This window comes from Balearica regulorum, chromosome 1 (assembly GCF_011004875.1).
Source record: "Balearica regulorum gibbericeps isolate bBalReg1 chromosome 1, bBalReg1.pri, whole genome shotgun sequence".
Classification (NCBI taxonomy): Eukaryota; Metazoa; Chordata; class Aves; order Gruiformes; family Gruidae; genus Balearica; species Balearica regulorum.
This window is the reverse complement of record NC_046184.1, coordinates 108,486,462-108,513,102: the sequence shown is the minus strand read 5'-3', so window position 1 is coordinate 108,513,102 and position 26,641 is coordinate 108,486,462. Positions and strand designations below refer to the sequence as shown.

General features: G+C 43.1%; 1 protein-coding gene across 5 annotated transcripts in view; it reads right to left on the bottom strand.

Moving 5' to 3' along the window:
• The window catches only part of USP25 (ubiquitin specific peptidase 25), a 97,530-nt gene extending 79,840 nt beyond the window's left edge, over positions 1 to 17,690 (bottom strand). Inside the window, exon 1 of one of the 5 annotated variants that reach the window (XM_075769842.1) lies at positions 17,346 to 17,690. In XM_075769842.1, the coding sequence (XP_075625957.1) occupies positions 17,346 to 17,390 (45 nt within the window). In that variant the 5' untranslated portion in view covers positions 17,391 to 17,690. The remainder of the gene's footprint in view (positions 1 to 17,345) is intronic. The other 4 variants (XM_075769824.1, XM_075769833.1, XM_075769855.1 and 1 more) reach the window with 4 other exon arrangements.
• Between the last annotated feature and the right edge of the window lie 8,951 nt (positions 17,691 to 26,641).

Here is a 26,641-nt window from a genome sequence, read left to right as displayed (position 1 = left end):
GGTCTACACCACCAGACTGCTGGTGCAAGCGCTGCAGAAGGGCAACCCACATCCCTGGCCAGGCGAAGGCAATGGCCCGCTGATGCTGTAGCTGCCCTGAGATGCAGCTGCTCACACCCCTCAGTCCCACCACATCACACAGCAATCAGTTCCCCAGGGCTTTCATGCACGAGCTATTCCCAGCCTTCCCTCTTCCTCTGGCTCCCCGAGGTATGTGGTATGTATCTCCAGGCTTTCAGCTCTTGGAAGATTATAACCAACAGGAAATTCTCCCATTTTCCTGGATGGAAGCCAAATTTGTATTAGGAATGCATGCCCTTATTTCCAATTCTTTCTTTTTTCAGCCATCCCTCCCTTCCTCTCAGGAAATGCCCAATTAAGATTATCTGGTTTGTAACCTCACACAATAGCATATTCAATAGCTGCGCCAGCACTAGTGAAGCAGAAAAGGATCTACACTATTATCTGCTTAGGGAGATACTGTGCCCAAATTAGTACCACAACAGTACTGCAAACTCTGATAACTTATCAAAATCCGAGCAAAAAGCTAAATTACACAAATGCTTTTCTGGTCAAGGTAAATCTCATAAATTGACTAGTTCTGAATTATACTGCAGATAAATTTGGGGAAAACAATTAGCCACCTTTTGATCTGTTTATTTTCTCATCTCTGTAGCTTCTGAAGTAGTACACGCAACCTTTGGCTTTATTCATGGCAACATCCAAATATTTGTATTTGCAACACAAGCACTTTCAAACTTGGAAGATAAAACAACCCTCTTCAGTTTCCAAGAACAGAAAAAAATCATGTGTTTAGCAATAAATGAGATGGTTCAACCATTACCAGGAGAAAACAGGGCCTACTGCCTCACTACACAGTTCATTTAAGTAGTACATAATGAAAACGAACTATGGGAATCCCTCCCTTCTCAAGGGATGAATACTTGTACTAGAGACAAAGAAAGGAAAAAAATGCAAATGCCGAAAAGAGCATCTTGACTCAGTCCCTCTACACAAAAGCTGCTTACTTTACTTTCCGGTGCAACACTAATTTCTAAAAGCTATTTGTTGGAGGAAAACCCGAATGACATTACACAAAATATTTTATATTAAAGACAATTCTAATGTAACCTGAGCTGCAGAGGATCCACTAATGGTACGTTTGCAAACAAATAGCTAATAAGCTAGTTTCTTCATACGATGTTGCTGTAATGAGAAGAACACAGACAGATTAATGTAATCCTCTATAAAAAGGTTTTAAGTTTCTGCTACAAACAAATAAACAAAAAAATAGTTAACGTACAAAGGACGAGCATACTAAAGACCCTAAATTACTACTGTGAATGTCACTTTCTGCCACATTAATCTTCTCTCCCAGGAATAGTTAAAAGGCCCACATACGCTGCTGAGCATTACGGCTTCCAGCAACACAGATACATTAACCATCTTCTAAATAAACTGTTGGTCAAGTTTAGGCAAATAAAAACTAACCCCTTCCATGAAGATATTAAGTTGAAACACAGGGAAAACACACAGTCAACTTCAGAAGGCTTTGTTGCACGTCTATGCTCTTACCATCACAGTCCAAGATTTCTCTGAGTGTGGAGAATAAACATAGATATAAATATGTAAATTAAAAACTGGATATATGTATATATATATTTTTAAAAGCAGTACTTTGGAAGTGCAAAGACCAAGTTAAATCTCTGCACTGGCTTTAAGGTGCTTATTCTTACAGTACCTCCTAAAACACCGCAGAATTAGGCTCCCTTGCCTGGTATCTGCTAACTGGGCTTCTTTTTGTTCTGTCATGAAAAGAGAAACCTCTTACATGACATTGTATCCTCTAAGAAAGTAGGTAAAGATATATTTTTATACACACACAAAGGCAAAATGCATCCCAGCTCTGGCTTGGACAAAATCACCTGTGGAGAGCAAACGACGTGCACAGAGACTGTAGATTTTCAGCCCGGGACTGCTCTGCACAGGCTGCTAAAAACTGCCAATTGTAGCAGTGGCTTTTGCAAAGTGGACAACAACCCACCTGCAACTGCACTGAGAGCAAACTTACTTCAAGGAAGCAAAAGGACACGCTCTGTGGTAGTAACCTTCAGTCAAGGACGGCCTGGACCAAATAAAAGTTTAAAGGGGAAAGGCTTGAGTGCGTTACTTACATGCATACAGTCCTCCCTGGGGAGGGGAATCGAAGGAAGAATCCTACTTAATCACAGTGTTATATAACCTGTATTAATCATAAAACAACGCTCAGAATACTCTCATCACATTTCTATGATTTCCATGAATAACAAAGCTGTACTACTTCAATTGAAAATGCTTTGGCAAGTGACTTTTCAATGAATTTCAAGATTTCATATTAAGGGTTCTACACAACATGGGAACATGCATTCACATAAACACTTGCTATTCTGAGCCTCATATATGTGGCAGAAAAAAGGGTCTTATTTATTCCAAACATATAACATATTTATTTTAATTCAAGCTAATATTTAAACTTTTTGAAATGAGGTTTGAAAATGAGGCTTGAGGAGTTTGGTTTGTATTTACCGACACTAAGGCAAACTCACCTCAGATAGTTACACACATTCACAAAAAAAAAACCAGAAGTTGAACATGAGCCAAACCATCACCTATGTGGGAAATACTCTTGCAATGAGCAGGAAACCCTGTCACTTCACAGAGGAAAAGCCTGTGATTTTGCAAACTATTCCACCCATAGGCAGAAGCGGCTTCACAGCCTTTCTTCCACATTCACATGAGAAGCACAGGGAAGGAATGAGACCCTAAAGCCAGATTTCTTACACAGCTCAGGGGGGAGAAGAGAAAAGCAGGGGGGGAAGCATCACCTTATTAGATGGATCTTCCCAGGCAAATTTTGGGGTACTGAAGAACTGGCATAATAATGCAACTGGAAGAGGCACCACTGATTAGACACATACAGTAACATGGAGAGCATTCAGAAAGCAACAGAAACACACTTCCTTGGACGTGTTTAGTGGATTTTACCTCATTTCCCTCAGGTCACAGAAGTACTAAAACTCAGCTGTGGACTCATACTCGATACCCCTGCAGGTCTATTGCCTGGATTACAACTAGCCACGCTGTTTACATTATCAAGAGACTTGGGTTTCCCCAGTGAAAAAAACTAACAACAAAAAAAAACAACCCAAAAAAACCCCAAAAAACTCCCACAAAACCAACAACAAAGAAAAAAGGAAAGAAAACAGAGGCTGAAGGAAATACCAGTAGTCATTTTAAAGACAAAGCAAGAGCAAACACTAGGAAGGCACCAAAGCCATTTAAACTAACTTAAAAGAAGACAATAATAAATGGTGTGATCTACCACAACAGAAGCATGAACTGGATCACGAATCTTGTCATTTCCATCAAAGCAACGTGGTTTAAAACTAATCCTCCAGACCAAAAGAGGAACAAACAGCAGACTGCATAACTGAAGTTCTGTCTTAAAATTAGTCTATGAACTGGTTTATGAACACTGTTGCTTGAGTGAAGAAGCATGTGAAGAATTGCTTAGTTCTACATTTCTAGCTCTTATAACTACTCCTAAATGAGTTTCAGTGACAGGTTTATAATTAAGAAAGGACAGCAGTCTTAGTACTTACTGAAAACATAAAAGGTGTCAGAAATGTAAAATTATTGAGAATTTTGAAGTCTGTGTGTTTTAAACCACCATCATAATTTCTCACACCCAATAGTAATGACAACAGCTTGAAAAGTTAACTAACTACTGTAAAACCAATAAGATCTTTAGCTTCATCTAACTAGATGCAAGTTAAACTTCAGATTGTATATACTGGAACGGCCATGGGAACATTTGCTTCACAAAAATCCCTTTTGGTTCTTACACACTCCAATAACTGTGACAGTAATTAGCAAAAATATCTCCACTCCAATCCAAATCTGATGGGTGATTAAAGTGATCAGTGGCAGCAGGAGGTCTTTCAAAGCACCAGTACACGTTATCTATGAACTACGTATAAAATGCAAAAGGATTCCTCCGAGAGCCCACCCACGGACAACAGCTGGGCAGTGCCACGTCCCAGCGGCACACTCCAGCCTCGGTTCACGTCCCAGTCCCACCGCAACGCATTCGGACCTCAGCATCAAGAGAGCTGCCATCAGCACGCACAAGCTACAGCATATGAAAGCCAGTGGGCTCAATGATAGGTGATGTTATACAGATAGAAAGGAGGCTGGAGAATGACAGATATACAGCTAACTGTGGGTGTACATAAATATACATATACACACATATTTTCCAATCACTCCTTCTGTTGTAAAATTTTCCTTCTTAATTTTTTTCTTCTGTTCATAAACATTTACCATCATGCCTAAACATTAAATTTTACAGTGTCTGCCCACGTAGTAACACCAAGATACAAGCTTTCTCCTCACAGGAAAAACTATTGCCCAGGGTATCACAATTTTACTGTAGCAGCTACTAAAAATGTCCTTTTGAATGCCTTTTAAACAATTCATGAAATCTTGTTTTGCGGAGGTCTAAAACAATGCTGCAAAGATCCACATTTTAACTTCCCTGTGCATCCCAATCACGGTTTAACCTATCACGCCAAACACAAGCTATTCTTGCTCACTGTTTGAGGCTCTTCATAGTCGTTTCGCCATCTATTTATTATCTGTCACTGAAAGGCTAAGACCTATCCCTCAACTCAAGAGGGCAGTCCCACTAGCCCATTCAAGTATTTAGCTTTTTTATGGGGTTTTTTGTTATGTTTGGTTTTGGTTGGGTTTTTTTTCCAAATAGCCATCATGATAATCTCACCCTGCGCTGCACAATACAGAAGAGCTCCCAGGAAAACAACATCAAGCTAGCTCCTTCATTCTTCTCACTCGAGGACAACTTTAGGAACAAACAAATCAACTCTGGAAGCTGTAAGTGTCCTCAGACCAGTGGGATCCCAGTCTCTGCAATACTTGCAAACAATAAAGTTTACAGGGACTGTCAGACCACAAGCTGCTTCTGTGGAGTCAGCTGCCCTTCCCAGGCTGCAGCTCCTGCCAGTGCTGGCCAGCCTAGGCTGGTGTTGCCAGATGCCACCCTCGCTGGCCACGAGCCACTCCTCCCTTTGAGCCAGCACTGCCACTTGCCTGAACCTTTGGCAAGCCAGCTCAGGCTCTCAGTAAACCACAAGAAAACTACTCTTTGCTTTTAATTAATTTCCTGCTGACATAGTGAGAGCCAGAGGTAGGACAAGGGAGAGGACAAGACCAAGGCTGTGTATTTCCACTGGATTAAACTGTTGTGGAGCAGCAGCCTTACGAGAATGAATTGTTTCTCTGCCTTTATTTTAATCCTATTTTTATCCAGTGAGAGAAACCGAGGGGGGGAGAAAAAGCAGTCCTCGTCCTACTTAGGCACTATTGCAGAAAACTTACTCCAAGAAGAGATGAATATAAAATTCATACGGCAACAGGGGTCTGATGCTCCTGGTGTGCCTCAGTGGTCAGTGCTGCACACCACATAAATGAATGCACACACTCAGGCCCAGTCCTGCACAGGCTGAAACCCTGTGCGCTCCCTGGTTCAGGTCTTCACATCCAGAAAGATGTCATTTACCGCAACTGTTAGTGGCACAAGTATCAGAGATGCCACCTCACCTCAAAGAGATCTGCTACGGGCCCTCGGTAAGTGATACCAGGGAAGACTTTGCAAACAACATTTCCACACAAAATTCAGAATATTACAGCATGGAAATCCTAAATAAATGTTAAATTGCATTTTTAAAGACAGGTCTGTATTACAAGGACTCCACGGTATTCAATAGCAGGGACACATTTGAGCAAAGAGCTCAGCTGTCTATTTTGACTAAAAACTTTTCTGTTTAGTCTGATTAAAAAAAATACTGATTTCCTAAAGATATCGGCCTTGTGATCACAGGTGCACGTACCCAGACATGCTTGCCTGCCCTCCTGCCTCTCCAGAGCAACAGCCCCAGCAGCCTGGGGCCACCTCGAGCAGCCCAGCCCAACCACAGGGCTCCCCGACACCCTCGGCAGCATCCCCTGCCTCTGGGGAGCCCGGCCAGCCAGCAGCTCCCATGCTGCCTGCTGCTGCCCATTTCCCAGGCCAAAAGAAAGGAGATGAGACAACACAGGGGCCTGGGGAACAAGAGCAGAGGGGAGCACCTACATCCCATCGCAGTGAGGTCTTCCAGAGGTGAACTCATCCTGCAGCCTCAATCGATCACCCTCACTCCAACTTTTAACCCGAGGTGTATTACAAGACGAAATTCCATCAGCAAAGTCACGCACCATTATTTGCGGCATTCAGTAAAAATTATTTAATAGCTTATCCTGACCCCCGCTAATCATTTAAAAACTACAGATAACATTAAGTCACCTAAAATCTGGGTCAGTATTTAACAGATTGCCTGCAAGATGACACGTTTCTGACAGCAGTACCAGCTTCTCCAGCGAGACAGCCCTTCCCAGGTCAAGCGCCAGGAAGCTGCTGGCACGTGCCATGTCCCTGCGGAAAGGCCACTGCAACACTGTGGACTTCAGCCTGTGAAGGTCAGCGAGCAGCCTGCGTTTTCACTAGGTAATAACCTCAACGGATAAGGATAACATAAGAATTAAAATGAACCTCAAACACAACGGTGACACTATAGTATTTAAAGATAAAGCATATAATTTTACTACCTCACAATTAAAGAAACAGTAAATTCAGCAGTGCACTCCAGAGAGCAACTGAAACTTTCTAGGCTGTTTTCTTTTAAGGAGAAAAAAAAAAAAAAAAAAAAAAAAAAAGACAATCTTTTAGACTCTTTTGGTTTTTGTTGGGGTTTTTTTTTAAATAATTTGAAACTTAAAAAGTTAAAATTCTGTGCTGCCTTCCTAGCAGCAGCATTATGCCAACACATTCCCCACCAAACAACAGAGATAGACTCCAACAGCAAAATCTTCAGCCCTTTTCTACTCAGTAAGGTGACGAAGCAACAGGGTCCTGGGCATCTTGGCTGGGGATAGCAGGCAGCTGCCATCGCCGTCCCTGGTCTCTACCGATGCAGCAGAGTCTGTACACTGCCAGGCCCTCCTCTCGGCACTAGGACGCAGGTGGCACATTTACCAGTCGTCTTCAGATCAGCCCCACAAAAAGCTTCAAGGCAACACATCAAGTTAGCAAGAACTGGAACTGGTGATGATGAGGAAATCTGTCCATCTTGACCATCAATAAATCCAGAGGTTACCCAGCAGACTGTACCCAAAAAAGCAGCCCTGTCAGCTTCAGCTGAGGGGACAATTATGGTCCAGCCAGGGTTGTCACAAGAGATGTTCTGTGGCTTTCAGCACCAAGTCCCACAAAACACATGCAAGACTGGAGGGAACTTTTAAAAGTTGCCCCTAAGATGTTGGTTATTTTTTGATTTCCAAACAAGTAAAGGAATACAGAGAGAAAGAAAAGACTTAATTCTAGTACCCCTTTAAAAAAAAAAAACAAACTATAAACTTAGGTGCCTGAATCAAAAAAGTTTCCCAATTATACCACCAAATAATCAAAGGGTTCTAATGTAAGAAAAGAAAATGGTAGTGTGAAAGTTTCTAAATTAAAAGAGCATGGTCCTTAAACAGGTGAGAGATTACAAGACACAAGCAGAATTTGACAAAAAAATAAAGCTGACAAACAGGAAAGTAAGTTATACCAAGAAGGGAAAAAGCAACTCTGCAAGCTGTCCAAAATCTATTTAGCTTTTAAAAAAAACAAACCATCAGATTTACAAGCTTAAAAACTTGCTCTTGCCTACCTCCCCATGATTCTGCACCAAAACAAATCAAAGGTTAAAATTTGCAAAATATAGAAATGCTTTCTCAGTCATAATATAAGATTTCTGGGATACAAAGAAATACACGGTATTCAGTCCTCTAACCAGGCCATTTATACCTTAGCATTTTGGAAAGTGTTTTTAAAAAAAAAAAAAGTACATTTCCAACAGCTGTGGTCCCAGGAGAAATTTCTTTTTCAAAGCAGCTAACTTTCAGAGCAATAAAATGAAACTGAACACAAAAGGAAAGTGGAGTAGGAGTCTGTTCTCGCTATCTCCTGTTCTGAAAAGAATGAAGAATGCTATGTGCCTGTGCATATTGAGCCTTTTCCAGCTGTTTACTTTAAAGCACTCTCAAAGCATACACCTGAATGTAAATGAATACTATTTTCAACTTTCACACAGCACGTTGTTTTTTTTTTCCCCTGGCTTAATACCAGTAAAAACACAGCTAAATTCAACTTCTCAAAATGTTTTTTTTTTTTAATTGCAATTCAGAAAGTGTCATTTTTGGTTTGACAATAAGAATAGAAATTTTCAGCACAGGTATCTGACTTCTCTTGAAGTCATACAGCTGTGAGAAGAACAGCTATCACAGAAACCATGCACAAACTCAAGCCTAACATTTACTCTTTACCAGAAGTAATAGAAGGCTTTAAATATAGCTACGCAATTCACAATCCAAAATTTTCATGTCTCAGACCATAATGTCAAATGAACATCCTTGTTTTAATTAGAGGGAGCCCTCTGGAATATGGGGTACAACATGAGTGGAAATGATGACACGTCAATTGGTAGGAAGGAGCCACAGAAGCATACAATGCCATTTTATCACATGCATTAACTCCCACAAATTCTGTCTAGACTAAGGTAAGATACAAGGGTCAATTAAATAATGACAGATCATGCCCTGAAAACACTAGTGACTCTCTGAAAAGCTTTTATTAAATACATTATTCTGCCTATATGTGCTTACTATAAACCTTTAAAATATGCTTTCACCCAATGGCTAAAAATAGCTTTAGTCAAGGATATTATAAACCTAAACTTTGATAAGCTTGACTGTTGCCAATTAGTTGATAACAGAAACATTTCAAAAGAAATGTTGTGGAGGGTATAGTTTCTTTCAGTGAGAATCCATCAGTTAAAATAATTCAGAAGCCTACTATAAACAAAAGCGTCAAGTCAAAGCTGTGTATCTCAGAATAAAAACTATTAGAATTTGCATAGTGATATTTCTGCTGCCTAAAAAAAAACTGTTTTACATACACAAATCTGTGTCAGGTGATGTTTCCAAAGTTAACCTAGTTGCACTCCAGCCTTCAAGCTGTTCCACATCGCACGTTCTTTGGATTCCACCTCTCCCAACATCCTTAACTCGGAGAGCTACGTTGTATCAGTGGACACTCAGTGTTGCCACCTCTCACAACAGTGCTGTTCCTGTTAAAATCCCATCAGTCAACATCAAGTTTCAGGAAAACTCTCGTGCTGATGACTTTCAACATGCTCCTGAATTTCATCCATTACGGCAAAGAAAAGCAAAAGTATGTAGCTAATGACATTTTTAAAAGAACGAAAGCTGCAAAATCTAACTGGGGAGAAAAAAGAAAAAAAAAGTCAGTGGCCTTCTTAAATTGCAAGAGTCTATGTCTAAATAGATTAATTTTTAATATTTCCATTGTCATTGTCAAATGCTTGGAATTAACGATGCTACTAAATACACTGAAAACCCATCCATAATTAAATAGACAAGAACTTACAATGCCTGCCACAGACGACTGCAGTTATTACAGTGTCCTACTCACGGCATTTTGTGTCAATCTGTCCTTTACACTATCTTAGGACTTAATTCTTCCTTTCTTCCTTCATAGCACTTCACAGGTAATCTCAATATTGACTCAAAATGTTGCTTAACATCTTATTCCTGCTAAAGTCTAAACCCACAGATTCTGCAGTTCCGCATGTTAAAACCACCCCTCTACCAGAGGATCCAGCCCTGCAGCTAGCAGAAGGCAGCGTAACACCTCCTCTGCCACTCAAGATCACAGCCCACTGTGCTCACCCCAAATATCCAGGCAGGGAGGCATAACCCACTGTGGCAGAGAAAGACTTGCATTCCCTTCACTCACTTCTGAAAACTGGTATGGTAACACCAACAGGAAGTTGGTACGGACAGGATCACTCAAAAAGAAGTTTCATGAAAATTTTCCATTAATGGTATGTAGAGCCCTTAGTGTGTTGCAAGTTTTGAAGTGCTAAAGAAACACAGTGACAAAAAGATCTAAAGCCTGCAACACAAGGAGAGAGCGTGAGTTTTAATGCTATAAGAAAGCCACGTGTTGGACAGCAATTGTACTCAACCACGGCACACACTACGGCTGCTCTCCATTCTACCTGCAAGTTTGGCTGAGGTGTGTTGGCACAACACAGCTTATGGCAACATTTACATTCAGCACAGCAGTAATGTAAGGTAACATTAAAAATTCTGACATGCGTTTCTCAGAATGCACTGTTGCCAAATTAAAAGTTACAAGCATTCACAAAAAATAACAAGAAATGCCATTTACTAACCTGATGCAGGAAACCGGAAAACATATTTCCTTTTACTTCACATAAAGCCTGAGTTTGTACCAGCATGAAAGGCATGCCCTTGCTATCCTGCTCAGCAGCAAAGCGTCTCATCACCTCCTCTTTACTTCAACTTCACAGCTTTAAATTATTTTGTCACTGTATTTTCTTGTAACTTAAGTAATAAAAAAGATGAAGAATTTATCAGAAAAGTGTCAACTTCAGTTTTACATGCAACTATTTGTGATTCACAGTACTAGCTTTTCTCTATTAATCATACCTGATCATCCATTAACCAGAACTTTGCACATATCACAGTCCCAAAGTGAATGGAAGGAGTTACCATCCCACCTACTGCGCACTTAGCTCTCTAGTCTAAGTCACATGTGAGTTATGCACACTGAACTAGTGACACTGAACTAACGTTCACTCCAGTCAAATGATTTTCTATTCTCGGCAGAGCACTCTTGACTTCTTTACCAGCACCCCAACTAATGACGTATAATCATCAGCTAACAGAAATGGTCTTTATGTCCTAACGGGGGAAAAAAAAAAAAAGGACTGACGTTTACCCTGAATTCATAAAATCATTTTGAAATACATTGTCACAACAGCCTCTCCTGCATTACCCACCTAATACTCTGGCTTGCTATTTGCATCGTGATGCTACACTGCTACCCCAGGCACGAGCCAACAGCCCCCCCAGTACAAAGCTGAATACTCTCAAATTATAGGTGTCTATCTGCTGACTAAAGTCCATCACCTTGGTGGCTTAGTCACTGGGTTTTGAAGGAGAAGTTTTAACACAGCCATCTAAAAAACCCCAAAACACACCAAACCAAAATGAAACCAAACACAAAACACCCCAATGTGCACACACAAACCTTTGTTGTGACTCTGTGCAACCTTCCCCGCCCTTATGTAATCACACCGGTAATCACAGAGAACTAGAAAGTGAAAGCACTCAGAATACTTTCATTTCCCAGAAAAGCTGCTCACACACACGTGGCTTTCCTACTCAGTGAGAGTAGAAAGGACTTTCTTGTCTCAGTCCAGGTCCTGGCAATGCCCTCCCCCCTCCTCAGATTTTTAAGAGCTCTGTTCTGTAAGTGCAAGAAGTCAATTACAAAACAAAACAAAAAAAAACCCCAAACAAACAAAACCAAAAAGTCAAGCTTTTAAAGGAATTTATTCCTACATGAAAACCTGAACATGGAGACACTGCTCTTATGCTTTTTGTTTACTTTTTATGCTAAGGAGTATCAGGAATGTCACATTTTGCTCTTAGCTTTGGCCAGATGACCAGCTGGGAATTGCAAATCAGTGTCTTCACTACAGGAAGTGAAGAGCAAGAAACTGTAAAGGAACCCTGAAAGAACCCCTGGGTGCCTGGATAATAACCCCATCACTGGCACCGCCAGCAATGGCTGCAAGGGGGTGACTGATGCAGGACCCCAAAAAATTCCTGGCACAGGTGATGTGTGAGGGTTGGACACCTCCCAGCTTGTTCTGTGAAGATTTTGGCCCAGCCTGAAAAGGCAGCCTCCAAGTCGGCTGGGGCATCAGGTGAATTTAACAACTCGGCCACTGCACTGGTCCCCAGCGCCCACAGCGTCCCTCCACCCAACCATTCACATCACTGAAGTTATGGAGCCAGCTTCTCGTGGACGTAATCATCACACTGTTGACACTTGGGTGTGTTCTTCAGCCAGTAAGAAGAGAAGATTTAGCCAAAAACAGAACAGAAATTCTATCTTTCCTTCATCTTCAGTTAGAGCAGCCCATGAACACCAACTGAATTCACAGGATTAAAGAGATGCTACTTCCTGCCTTAATATATCCTTTCAGGCATAAGAGTGCAAGAAAAGCAACTGTTCAATTATCCTCCCACTTATATTTACAAAGCACTTTCAAAAAACATGCAATATTTTTCTATTTTGAGACATAGGTAATTTGCTTTTTGACCTTTTCATAGAGGCTGATGGGTTTTGTCATCTTTTGTAGCTGCTGTTCCTAGTAGTTGTAGATACAGGATATCTCAAAATATACTTTTTTTAGAAAGTACTAGTTATTTTAAAAGAATATTACAAAACGTTAAAAGAACAACGTATAAACCTTATGTTTTAATATTCTGAAGCAGGTGGGTTTTTTCCAAGGTGTGGACCAAGAAATATTTAAAGACATTATTTCGGACAGATGCTAATGATAGTACTATAGTTGTAAACTTGTGCTATCACAATCAAAATCATTACTGAACTTTTATGGAAGTTTTTCTAGAATGCAACAGGTTTAAAACTACTATTAAACATTTCAGAACAGTGCAGATTCATAGCATATACCAAAAAAAAAGCAAGACTGCACAGCTACCAAAAAAAAAAAGCAAACCCAGCAAACCCTACACTCATCCAACCACACACATACCCCCCTCCCACAAAAACCTATCAGAATATTCACAAAACCAGAAGGCATTCAGCATACCAGTCTGACAAGGTCTTTCAAAATTACTTTGAATCACTGACCTTTGCACCTTTCTCTAGCTTTCAGAAAATACAAACAGGAGTTTATGTAGAAGGTGTAACTACACACAATAAGAACATTTTAATGAACTTTTTTTTTTAAGTACATAACACGTGTATATCTAAAGTGTGACTCCACAGGACTTCAAATAATTCTTCCAAATTACTTAGCAGTTGGTACAAACACTTTCAAGAAACCAGCCTGGTTATTCTGCTTATCCTGGCCAGAAGAGGTAATAAAGCTTTCAATACCAGCAGTAGCAGGTATAGCCCCCCCTTATTCAAGCCCACCGTGCAGGGAGCCCGCCTGTCACACAGTCCAAACACTGGCAGCTCGTTCATGGGGAGATACATAACCCATCCTCATTACATGAGTCAGGGTGCAGGCAAAGGATACCTGCCCCTTGGTCACAGGCAAGAGCAGCTCTGGCCGCATGACAAGAGGGGGAGCCTGTGGCCTCTCAATCACCAGGCAAATGGTTGGTCAGGAAACCCTGAACTCAACTGACTAAAACACAAAGATTTTAAAGGTTGTATCCTTGGAAGGTTGCCACCTATTGAGATTAAAAAGAAAAAAGAAAAAGCACGCGCAACTCCCAGAATACTCTCCTTGAGTACCAAGTCCTCAACAAACAGATATTCTTTGTGATCACACCTGCCATTCAGGACTGCTTCAACATCTTCAACATGCCTATTTCAATTGGTGGAGGCATAGGACTGTATCATCTTCTGCACGAAGAACTACTGCAGTATTAAGAAGTCAGTGGCTGTTGCTTTCAGGAAAGAAAAGCAGTCAGTACCATATTATTAACTAAATCTTTCAATAATAAGTACATCAAATACATAGGATGAGCAGAGCAGAAGCACACACATGAGCTTATACAATTTTCTCCTTAGTACCCCAGAAAAGAGTAAGGGTGAGGAAGTAAGTAGTATTAGACCTTGCTTAACGCCATAAATTATTTCAAGTGGTAAATATTCTTAAATGTTTGTGCTTCTTTTTAAAAAACAAAAGAAAACCACCAAAAAACAAAACAAAAAACCTCCCACAAGCTGAGCTGACACACCTAACTTTATTCTACTATTCCTGTGATTATACTGCCAATATGCTGTTGAATCATAGGTCTGAAATAACAGCGGGTGTGGGAAACCAAAGGACAGATAAAACACACGTTAAATCCATTTATCAACCAACACTTGGTCTCTCTCCAGAAGCAGTAGAACTTGATAATACACACTGCTGAGAGGCCAGCTAAGTATCACCCTTTAAAACCCAGCTTCTTCAATCTGCTGTTCCGAGATGACCATTACAATAATTATTAGTTAGAGCTGACACACTGCTGAAACATGCAGGACCTCTCCATGTCATTTCTTCCAATTACTAGAAAAACCACCATTCACCCACCCCTCGCTGAACGCGCTGCATAAGGGACACTGGCCGAGGGAAGGGTCTGCACAGCACGAGGGGCAGCCTGGGAGGGTCTTCCTCCAGGAGGAAAATTAATGTACACGTGCACCAGCACAAGATGCCCCCATGGCAGTGGTGCAGGTACGGGGAATCCTGCAACACACATACCTTAGCTCTTCTGCAGCAAAATGCCTGACAAAAAGGATTTTACTGGAGAGAAACACAGACAGGACGAAACGAGAAACTACTTTAACTTCCCAGGCCATTTACCTTTATTCAAGTGCTTTAGTCTTAATAGGAACAACACAGATAACCTACAGACACCTAACATTAGAGAAGCACACAGGAGCTGTGAGCACCAAGAGTAACATGATTAATTATTTGCTTCAGGAGATAAATTACAAGTCTTACTGGTCATCTTGACTCCTAGTTAAACATGAAAGAAAAAATTTCTTTTGACTCGATCCAGATGCTTTAACTACACAATAAACTAAAGATAGCTTCAGTGGGAAATGGGCTGTTTGTAGTTAGAACATTTACTAATACAAACCTACATCTCCAAGTACTGCTGAAGTTTGACACATACTTCCTGTATGACAGTAAGAAAACATCTGATGAACAATGTTGGGAACCACAGTTCTGAATAAGGTATGCTGATGACTCAGGCATCTCTTGGAAAGCCAATATATTTCTGCTTGTATGTGGTTTCTAACACTAACAGAAAACAATCATGACAAACTTTGAGGTCTCCAGAACAAACTCTCCTTATTTGTGGAGCATGAGATTTTCTTCTTTTGAGGGAAGACGATGAGCTAGTGGTATGGTAACCTCTCCACCTTTCAACCATGCATCAGCCCGCTTTACCTTTATGATTTTTCTTCTTACATGCAAATAAGCTGAACACTGTTAAAGTTTGCCATATAATTCATTAGTCTCACTAAGCAATGAGATACTCACTTAGTAGTCAAATAGTATTTTTTTTTTGCAAAATATTCTCAAGATCGGCCTTCCCCCCCCCAGCATACAATTACAGACAAAGTAGATAACAAGGAGCTTCAGATAATATAATAATCAGATGATTCAACAAAAATAAAAAAAGAAAATCCCTGCCATGAAGAAAAACTTGTTATTTTATACGGTTTCTCTAGTTACTTAGACAAGTAGCCATCATCCATAGATGCCAATTACAACTTTAGAATTACTGTTAATTTCATTTTTCACTGCAGTATGGATTAGCAGCTGATCTACCACAATCAATCTCCAACCACCCTTTAAGCTTATACTCGATTTGAAACTGAAGTAATCCTGAACTTCTGACCTGCAAGCAGTAATTCAGCTGAAAACTGTAATACTTCTTCTTCGATATTATTAATGGTAAGTGCAAACAAGCAGCCCTGACCAGTGTCTACCAGGTATTACATAACAGAGTATCTGATACAATAATTAAGGGATATTTAAGTAAACCATCAACAAGTTTTATAAAACATAACCTTGCTTGCAAAAGTTGTCCAGTGCACTTGCAGCACCAAATGAAGTTGTTAAACACAGAAAACACACACATAGCATGGGGCCTGCTAGCAAAACCCTGCTACCTTAGCCTGCTAGCACACTTCAATTTAAAACACTACTGACTGAGGAACGAAGAGATAGAATTAGTTTGTTCAGCCCTCGCCTTCCTGCTGAAGCGGCCAAAATCAGTGCTAACTAATTCCAACTATGATAGCAGTCTTGGGCGAGACACGCCTCTCCCTCCAAATGAGCTTCTTGAACCTAAGCTGTACCACTTTAACCAATTATACTGCATTCCCACTGTCCACTCTCACGACTGCAGCCATTAAACTTCCACACTGACTCTACCAAAGCAAATATACCTTTATCCTCTTATAAAAGTATCACATGCCATAAAAAAAAAAAAAAAAAATCAGGGAAGAGGAGGTAGTCACATCACTAACCACAACAGCAGCATTAACCAGCAGCAGTAACCTTTAAAAACTAAAAAAAGTAATTTAAAAAGCACTGTGATTTAATTTCAGGGTTCTTTTTCTTTTGCCAGTTCACTTCAAGCAAAGAAGAGCTGTAGAAGGTTTCCATATTTTTTTGATCAAGAAACATTTTCCACCAACTCCTAGCGTGCAGTAAAAGATTCATAAACGCTGCCATTCGCTTAACCCCATGTCACGATGCACGTTAGCTAATACGAGTCCCTAAATCCAGCACTTTTTTACTCCGGGAAGAGCGCGTCACGGCGAGCCGTGTGTCACACGCTGGAAATAGCGTTCACCTTTAGCAGGCACGGATGCCGGCGCAGCAGGGTCACGCCGTGCATGGGCAGCATCTCCCCCCCGGCCCACGGCTCGCACCGGGGGGTCGGGCAGGACGGCGCGGTCCTCACGGACACGCTGCTCCCCGTCCTGCTGCTCTGCCTGGCAGCTCTGCAAGTGCAACAGGCCCGCCCGGGGCCCCGGCGCCGTCCCAGCACGGGGTTGCCGGGGGCGGGGGGGAGCGACGGGTCTCACCCACCCCGAGCCGCGGGGCGCTGGAGGAAGGACCCGGCCCGGAGTGGGGGCTGACCCGGGGCCAGGGTGGCGGCGGCTCCCCCGCTGCCCAGCCGCGCCCCAGCGCAGCGGCCGCCCCGCCGCGCCCCCTCGGCTGCTTCGTAGTCGCCCCGGCCGCAGCCCGGGGCTGAAGCGGCGGGGGCAGGGAGAGGCCGCAGCGCAGGGAAGGCCGGCCCCCCCAACCCCCGTCCGGGGGAAGCTTCCCACGGGGCCGGGAGGCGGCAGGGGGGTGGGGAAGCTGCGCCCCCGTCGCAGGGGGGAAAAGTTGCCGGCGGGGCGGGGGCCGGGGGCAGCCACCGGAGCCGCGCAGGAGAGCAACGGCCGCGGGACGGGGGTGGGGGGCCAGGCCCGGGCGAGGCCGGCGGGCAGGGACGCGGCGAGGGGCGCGCAGCCGGCTCCCAGGCCGGGCCCTGGCGCAGCGGGCGGGCTCCCGCGGCGCAGCGCAGGGCAGGGCCGTGCCGGGCCGGTGTCTCACCTTGGCGGCGCCGCCGGGCTGCAGCACGTTCTGCTCCACCGTCATGGCCCCCGCGCGGCTCCCGGCTGCGCCCCGGGCTCGGCGGGCGGCGGCAGCGCCGTGTGGCAGCGGCTGGGCCGGGCCCGGGCTGGGCGAGCGGAGCAGGAGGCGGTGGCGGAGGAGGAGGGGCGGCGGGAGGGGGAGCCCGACTCACCGCCAGGCGGGCGGGCCGCCGAGGCGGGCGGCCGCCATGGGGCAGCGCGAATGCGCTCAGGCCCCGCTGTCACTCCCAGCGCGGCCGCCGCCGCCCAGCGTGCCCGGAGAGCTGAGCGCGCCGCCGGCCCCGCCCTCGGCTCGGTCCGCGCCGCCACCGCCCGGCAGCAGCTCCCCGGCAGCGCCGCCCCGCGCACCTGCCCCGGGCAGAGCCCGTCGCTGCGGCTGCCCCAGTCCCCCTTGCTCGCCGCCGCTGCCCTTCCCCGCGGTATTTACACCGGCCGCCTCCATCTTGGTGGCGGCGCCCGCCCCCGCGAGACAGCACCGGCCTGGCCTCGGCCCCGGGAGGAGCAGCCCGGCCCCGCCGAGCCCCTGGGCGCCCCGGGCCGCTCTGCCGGGAGGGCTCCCGCGTCCTCCGGCGGGTGCAGGCTTCCCTCCGCCCCTCGCACGGGCAGCCCCACGGCGCTGCGTCCCGAGGGAAAGCGAAGTTTCCCCTGCTCCGCAGCGCCTGCCCGGGGTAACCGCGGTCTGGCCGCGGCGAAGCCGAGAGCACCTCGCTCCCGCCGAGGAGCGGCACCCCGTCCCGGGGGTGCGTGGGCCGGCTGCAGGCTTCTCCCGGGGCGTGGGAGCCGGGGGTGGCCTGCCCTGCAGTCAGCCCAGTCTGACAGCCGGCAGCGTATTTCGGCTTCAAGAACACGGCGCTTTCCAGGGGTCTGGCAGGAAATTTCTGACCAATTCCAGCGCTGGCTGGTGGCATCGGCAGCAAACCTTGGCACCAAATGGCACTTAAAGTTGCAGATCTTCCCCTCCCTACTTAGGTTTAGCTGGGTGAGCAGTGAGGTGATGGTATTCAGCAATCAAATTAACGGGGAACGTCCTTAACTATTTCACTGCCGATTAAAGTATGGGGAGGGTTTCGGGTCTCGGCAACCCACACTGAATTTTGGCACCGCAGATAAACGGCATTAGGAAGGAGATTGTCCCTCCGTGGAGTCAAAGAAAGGGAGGGAAAGGACTCAGCTTTGGGCATCAGCACAAGCAGGGGAAAGCCAGCCTTGGAAAGTCCCGGCGGTACTGGGCCGGCAAAATGCATTTGAACAGAAGCAGGTGAAGGGCAGCAGAGGAACCCACCCCGCGTTTTGGATGCCTGCACAATAAATGGTAGCTGCGGCCCGGTTAGATTTCTCGTCTGGTGAAGCTCGGTCCGTAGGAAAAGCCGAGGAGAGCAGCACGGTTCTGATAGCCCCAAGTATCTAAAAATGATGAGCTGGGAGCCTAATGCAACGAAATGAATTGTGGCTACCGCTCGTCAGTCACACAGAGCCTTCAGGTTTACGACTCTAATTCAATTCCCCCCTCTCCCCACAGCAGAGTATGAATCTTTTTAAAGCTGAGACTATCAGGTAATAACATCACTGGAAGGTCTTGGACTTTAAGCAAAACACCAGATTTTGCACAGCTCCTGACAACCTGCAAACGCTGCCTTATTTCACTGTAGCTTCTGTGCAGGAGATGTTGCAATTTGATCAGTATTTGCTCTTCAAAGGTTTGTTGCTCCTAGATTGTATCAGTTTTAATGTTTTTGCCTTTTATGCTGCAATATACAAGGCGATTTTTAAAATTGATGTTCCCAAAGAATTTACTGTGCAAAAGACAAGGAACTATGCAGATAATATAATGAGATCAGAAATGGCTTGCAAATTACTTTTCTGGGGATAAAAGCAGAAATTCTCTGCTCGGGCTGATGGCTACATGTAAGAAAGGTAACAGTAGTAGTTTGGGGTTTTTCATGAAAAGTTTTCTGTTGCACCAATGTGCCAGTGTTAAACCTATTCATCTGTCCTCTTCCGATATAGTCATGCTTTTTCTCATACAATTTTTTCTCATACAATTTTACTGTGTTTTTGACATATGCTGCACTATTTGTGTTCAGATAGATAGTTTCCATCAAAGCTATTTATTGTTTATATTATTTGAAAATATTTGCATCTATGCAGCAGTTTAAAAAAATACATTTCTCTTGCAATGATTTTTTTTTCAAGTTTTTTCCCTGTTTCATTTAATTCAATGAACAGATAGAATGTGTCCAGACAGAAAATGTTGGAAAGAAATTTTACTTGTCCAATTCGCCTCAAATTAGGATAGGATGACAAAGTACCATCTTCCATTAAATTCCTTTCCCCCGCCCCCCCTTATCACTTTTAAAGGCTCCTCCCCTTCCTCACTTTCTTTAAAATAAAGCAAGGATGAGCAATCCACTCCTGAGACAGGGATTTATCATTGAATACTGACATAATCTGAGCTATGCAAATTAGGATTCTGTTGTACATATGGTGTTGGTGGAAACCAGACGGAACAGAGTTTCATGTTCCGTTTGCAGCACAAGCTCTATATGAAGCACATTGAGCACAAGACTGGAATTTGTACCTCATCAGCAAACACTAACGATTTTGTCAGGGCCACAATTTAGAAAGAGCTCTTGACTTGATATTAGTATTCCTTAGTGTCTCTAATATGTTAAGGAACTATCGTTTCAGAGGAAATTAAAAAAAGTAGATTGCTTGGTTTCACCCCTCCTTCGTTTACTGCCTTCAAATACCATTGACTGGAGCCCAGATGAATTTTGTGCGAACCTAGCAGAGAATTTGGCACTTTAAGGTCCAAAAGCTGTCACACCTGCACTGGTATAGGACAAAAAGAACCATATAGGAGATTTGCTTTTTTCACTTAAGTAATGTTGTCTAATCTCCTACAGAGCAGTACCTGTAAAGTATTGTTTCTGAGACACGCTACTTTAACAAAGAGCCCACAGTCTTAAATTTCTGAGCTCCTGTTGCTAGTCTGCAGTGCTCATTTAGCTGTCACACTTCCCGAGCTGCAAGGATTTTCTTGCCACTCATTGATGGTGCTAGTGCAGTGAAAGAAAAGTGATCAGAGGCTGCATGATGACATTTGCTTATGAGTCTCAAGAGCTAAGATTTATTTCTCTTTTTTTATCCCTTCCTGTTGCTCATATTGTTGGCTACAAGTTAGGCAATGTACCTTAATGTACCTTTAATATCTTAAATAGTATAAGGCATAGCTATACATACTTTTCCTGGAAGTTTATCGTATTTCCAATTAGCTGCTCCTCACCTTTCAACAATATTACAGGGTTTGGTTGTTAAACCTTTGGCAATGCGTTGCACAGCCTCTGCGTCCAGCTGCTTAGTCCCCTCGGCAAGGCTGCCCCTGTTTGCATGTCCTCCTCACCCGCAATGTTGGGGAAGAGATCCACCTGAAACACAAACACAGCCTCCCCTCCCCCCTAAACCAGTTATTTTCTTCTGCTAGATCAGTTCCCCAAAATGGTTCACTGACTGGCTCTATGAACAGCTGTGCCAGCCCAAAAGAGGGAGTGACACAGGCTCGGCAATGGTACCCACTGCGTTTCATTTCACCTATTTCTTAAATCAGTAAGTGATGGCGCCTTTCGGATCTGCAGACCGCCTGTTGGATGCAAACCGCGGTCCTGCTCACCAGGCTCCTTGTCTTCCCATTTTTGTAAAGAGCAAAGAAAACACCAGCCAACCACAAAACACTATAGCACACGTTTTATTGTATATAAAGATCATGTACAACAAGAAATAGCTCATTATTTCCCTCCATTTTCAATAGGCTTGTTTTTGTCTTTAATTAAGTGCATCATTTATTTAGAGCTTTAATTATACTGTGGCTGCATTGGTTACAGCTGGGGAAGTACAAGTCAGGACTTCTTGGTTTTCTTTTCCCAAATGTGTAACCTGCTATACTGGCCAAGAGACAGCACAGCTTTAAAAAGTGCTGTAAATGCTACAAACACACAGCTTCTGTGATTAACCCTAGGATGAGTTTCTCTGGATTCGCATTTATAAAACCCATTTTGGAGCACTTTCACTAAGGCCTTTTTGCTTTGCAGTAAATAGTTCAGCCACCTGAAACAAAACCACCGCTACTCCAGAAGCTTTTTACGCATGACACCTTTTAAATCATAATTTGACAATTACTCTCTCTGTCACAGGTAACCATTCAAACATTGCTTCTGCGCTTGCAAAATCTTATGTTGGTTATTCCCCAAGGGAACCAAAACAAAAATTCACCAAAGTTTTAACTCAGGAAAGAGAGCAATTGTTGTCTGAAAGCCTTTTGAAAATTCAAAAGTAAAACTGAAGTGGTGTGAATGTAGTTTTTGTAGCTGTACAAAACATAACTTCATGTTCCATCCTTTATGTATCTTAAATTGAAAGTCCCTCACCTTCCAGTTGCTTCCTGACAGTAGATGCCTATTCATATACCTTCTAAAAGTCAGATGCTACATTCAAAATAAAAATTCTGAGATTGAGAGTACAGATTCCGTGTAACTGCAGCTGAATTCTGCAGAAATTATGGATTCTCCGAGAACCTGGTTCAAGTGCCTTACATTTAACCTCAGCCATCTTCACATTTTATTTACTTTCTTGACCACACTTGTGCATTGATCATATATTTCACACAGCTTTCCTGAGAGGCAATAAGGTTTTTTCCTATATGGCTGAAGGTAATTTAAAGCTCAGGAATGAATACTAGCCCTTCCAATAGGCATTACCGACCATTTATCAAGTGGTAGAAAGTTTCAGAACTTTTCCCCAAAACACTTGTTTCTTTCATTGAAAAGGTAACTCCTTTAAAGGAACATGTTCCACAACAAATCACTATACTGAATTTCCTTTTAGGTAAAATCATAATTAACACTCCCCAGTTTAGACTTCACCTAATGATTATTTCCAATGTTTATTTTTAAACTATTTTGGCTCAAACATTTACAATTTTCAGCATTACAAATGTGTAATACTCAGATATGCAAGGTCTAAAGAACTTATTTTGGATTACAAAGTAATTAAGCCAGTTCTGCAGAAATTTTTTTTTTTTAAATTTTTACTTTGAATATATTTTTTCAAATGGCAGAACTTCCTGCAAAGTAAAAAAGTCACATTCTTGTCTTCCATTCATTTTCTCAGTCATTTCTTGCTCTCTGTTCAAGCAAATCCTCATTGAACATGATGACAGCCTATCATATCTCCTGGACAAGTTTCCCATATATGCAGTCATGCACACGCATGCACTCTTCGTTAATTAAATAATGACAGACAATTGCTTTGTTAGGCAATGACCTTACATCTGATGTTCTATGTGGATAAACAAGGTTGCTCTCCATCCAGATCCCCAGAGAAAACTAGAAGGCAAAGCTGATGGGACTAGTACAAAATTAATATTTTTTGCTTCTGTCATTTGTTGATGCTTGTCTAGTCACTCGTAACCTGCTACTCAAAGACAGAGAAATGAAAGGACCTGGAACACCGCAGGGCATTATTTCACGTAGGTTTCAGGTATTCAGTTCTTAGGATAATATCAAAACCCCTCAGCTAGTTACCTAAGCTCCCTGCCCTAGGTATGGAAGGGACTTGGATGCTGCAAGCTGGGATCCACAATACCCAGCAATCTACGACTTGCTAAATTGCTGAAAGAGGCACGTGCCTAATATCCTAGCCCTACTATGGACTGGGAAGCTTCTTCAGAATAGGTGGGAAGCTGCTTTAGCTTCATGTTTCACAACTGAAGCTTAATGATTCTTGCTCACGTCCAACCACGCCACTTCCTTATCACAGCATGGTCTACAGCCTCGTCCTCATCTGGCCGCTCCTCTGGAATGAGGGGAATGTTGACACCAAACCCCTGATGGTGTAGGAGGACACGGCACCCGTATCTTCCATCTCATGGGAGAGTACTCTAAACACGAGGAGATTAAATAAGGAACAAACATCATTACCGCCTCCCTCACTGGCTGTATTTTTAAATGTAAGCACCCAAGGCTGCTGTGTGTCATGTTGATTCATTCCCCTCAGCGTGCTCAAAGCACAGGTATCAAGTGGCCTCAGGGAAGATGAACTGGGGAATACCACCGCCTCCCTTTTAGGGAATGTCTCTAGGCACTCAGCCCTGGCAGGGTGGAAGCACACACACAGAAAGACAGCTTCCCCGGCACTTTGGAAACTTGACTGATGAAAATTTGTTTGTCTAAAAATTTAGGTGGGACTTTGCTTTTTTTTTCTTTTGCTTTTAGATCTCTATTTTCAGTCAACCCAGCTGTAGACAGGTAGCTTTCTACAGAACATGGTGGGCATTAGCACAAGGTTCATTGTATTCAGCCCTTAGAAACATTACGGAAAGATTGTACAGTCCCTCACAAATGACCATGGCCTCCATGACAGGACTTGATTACAGCTTTTTTCTTCCAAGAAAAAAAAAAAAAGGACAAAACAGACCTTTAGGATTTTAATAGGATCTTTTAGGATTTTTATAGCATAAAGTTTTCATGCCCTCAGCCCAGAGGTTTTTTAAAATTAATACTTCTCAGTCTGGATCACACAAAACTACTGAGTAGTAGGTGTAGTAATTTCCTCAGAATGAACTGCGTGCTTGCTTATTTTATATTGTCTGAAAGGTTTTCTCTCTCTTATAGTCAGTTATGGGACCTTATGTCATTCTTTTTCTTGGATAAGTGTCAGTTCATTTTGTATCTTACTAGTGACCGTAAGAAATTATATGTAAAAATTCACAGAATCATGGAAGGGTTTGGGTTGGAAGGGACCTCAAAGACCATCTAGTTCCATCCCCCCTGCCATGGGCAGGGACACCCTCCACTAGACCAGGTTGCCCAAAGCCCCATCCAACCTGGCCTTGAACACTTCCAGGGAGGGGGCAGCCACAGCTTCTCTGGGCAACCTGTTCCAGTGCCTCACCACCCTCACAGTAAAGACTTTATTCCTTACATCTAATCTAAATCGACCCTCTTTTAGTCTAAAGCCATTATCCCTTGTCCTATCACTACTTGCCCTTGTAAATAGTCCCTCTCAAATTCAAGTAGATGTGAAACATTACTGACATATGTGCATAATCAGGCTCGTGCCACCTTGTATTTTTTACCTGTATGTAGAAAATAATTATTTCTGAAATATATTTGACAGAAAAGAATATATTCTCCATTTTATTTCAATGGCCCATGGCGTTTGACCACATTTACTGACTGCAACAATAGCAGTTTTGTAAGTCAGAAGGCATCTGAGAAAACAAAAAAGTATTTGTTTTCTTTTCTTGTCATGGTTTTAACCAACAAGCCTGCTTCACTAAAATTTTACAGAAGAACACTGACAGTTGCAGACCATTTCACCTGCCATATTTGACTTGTTTAATCTGAGCACAGCATTCATATGGGAGATTAAAAAGTTAACATTTTAATAATTCATATTTAATAATTCATATTTCAGAAAGAAAGAAAAAGAAAGTTTTTGATCAATATAAAATGGCACTTTAAGACCTCCTTATTGCTACTAACCAGCTCAAAGAACGGTAGTGCATGGCTGTTGTCAGTGGGCGCTCTAAACACAGCCGTAGGACAACCTCCAAATAAATATGAGACTATACTCTCTGTGTATTCACATGAAGGACAATATTGGGCTCCAAGAGCACAGCTGGCACCGCAAAATCTGTCACTTTATATATTCTAATGAGATTTCCAGTCCTGCTTGTGCTGAGACGACCAACTGAAAGCAAAGTCATTTAATATGTGCAACATATAAAGCTGATCTTGTCAACAGACTTCACTATGACTCTTCCTCATCACGTTTGGTATATAAAAATGAAACCCACCTAATAGTAAAGTCAGCTTAGTGACCTTCACTACTACACTATCAGGCACAGCAGATGCAAAGCCTTTAAATGTTAAAACATGGACAGCTGGGGTGAAACATAAGACTTAAACGGTGACACATTAGATAAACAGGAGGCTGATGAGATGAGATGGGGTCATAAATTGCATTAGTCACACTGTTTGACAAATGATCTCCAGTGGCACTTGCTTCTCGGTGGGGACTTTCATTGATGATCTTTATTATTGCATTGGTAAAACTTTATCCAACTTGTTACACTATTGCACATTGGGTACATGATACCGAGGAAAATCATTCTTGGGGCAAGCTTTGCTGGCATGAAACTCAACATGTGTGCAGAAAGCGGGGAGTGCTGCACTAGCTCTGACTCTGTGCTGCACAGTTAAAGCAGTGGTTAATTTGGGGGAGGGAAAGTTCATGACTTAAAATGGAGACAGGACTGAGGTGGTGACATTAGACAATGCTTTTGGGGAACTTGGGTGCAGCAGTGTCATCAGAAACATCATGTACCAATTGACAACGAGAGCTGCTCCGAACAGCAGTTCGTGTACGTTTTATTGGCACGCTACAAGTGCGTATACTTTGCAATTTAAAACAAGCTCAACATAATATTCCAGAGAACCAGTGAAGCAAGAAAAACGCCAAAGGCAAAAACCTATGGGAAGTATTTAGTATAAAAATAGGCAAAATGAAGACAATAATTTGTCACATGAACAGGATGGGGACTGATTATCTAAGCATGAAAGCAGAGACAGGTACGAATGTTTTTTAACAGTAGCTGGTCAGCATTACAGATAGGTGAAGTCTCATACATTTAGTTTAGTGGTCCACCTAGACAACGGGGGCAGAGCTATTAATTCTGAGGACTTGCTCTATTTTTGTTAATCAAGGCTGGGAGATGGTATGGCTAAACAGTACTAAGGGATGGCAAAATGTTAACTGTAGAAGGACATACTCAATAGCAAGGAGGGACTGTGGGGAAAAAAAAAATTAAACATCCACAGCATGAGGGCAACCAGCCCTCTGCACCAGGCTAGGAGACTGGTGTGGAAGTTCTGCAGCCTGGGAGGTGGCCACGTCATGGTGTCTCCACCACGCTCTGAGCCTTTGCAAATACATACCTTCATGGCATATCAATGAGAAGTCACAATGCTATACTGGAAATATGAGTTCCACACACATGATGTAAGCCCAAGACAAACAGGGCAAGAGACACAGAATTGCCCATCCCACCAAATGTACATCTGTAATAAGGTGAGAAGTTCAGGTAAACACATGTTATACGGTGTGAGTTTTTTTGGTGGTTGTTTGTTCTCTTTCAGATATACAATAAAAGAGGATTCAAACTGTTTTCTATTCTAGGGGACTCTGGTCTCCACA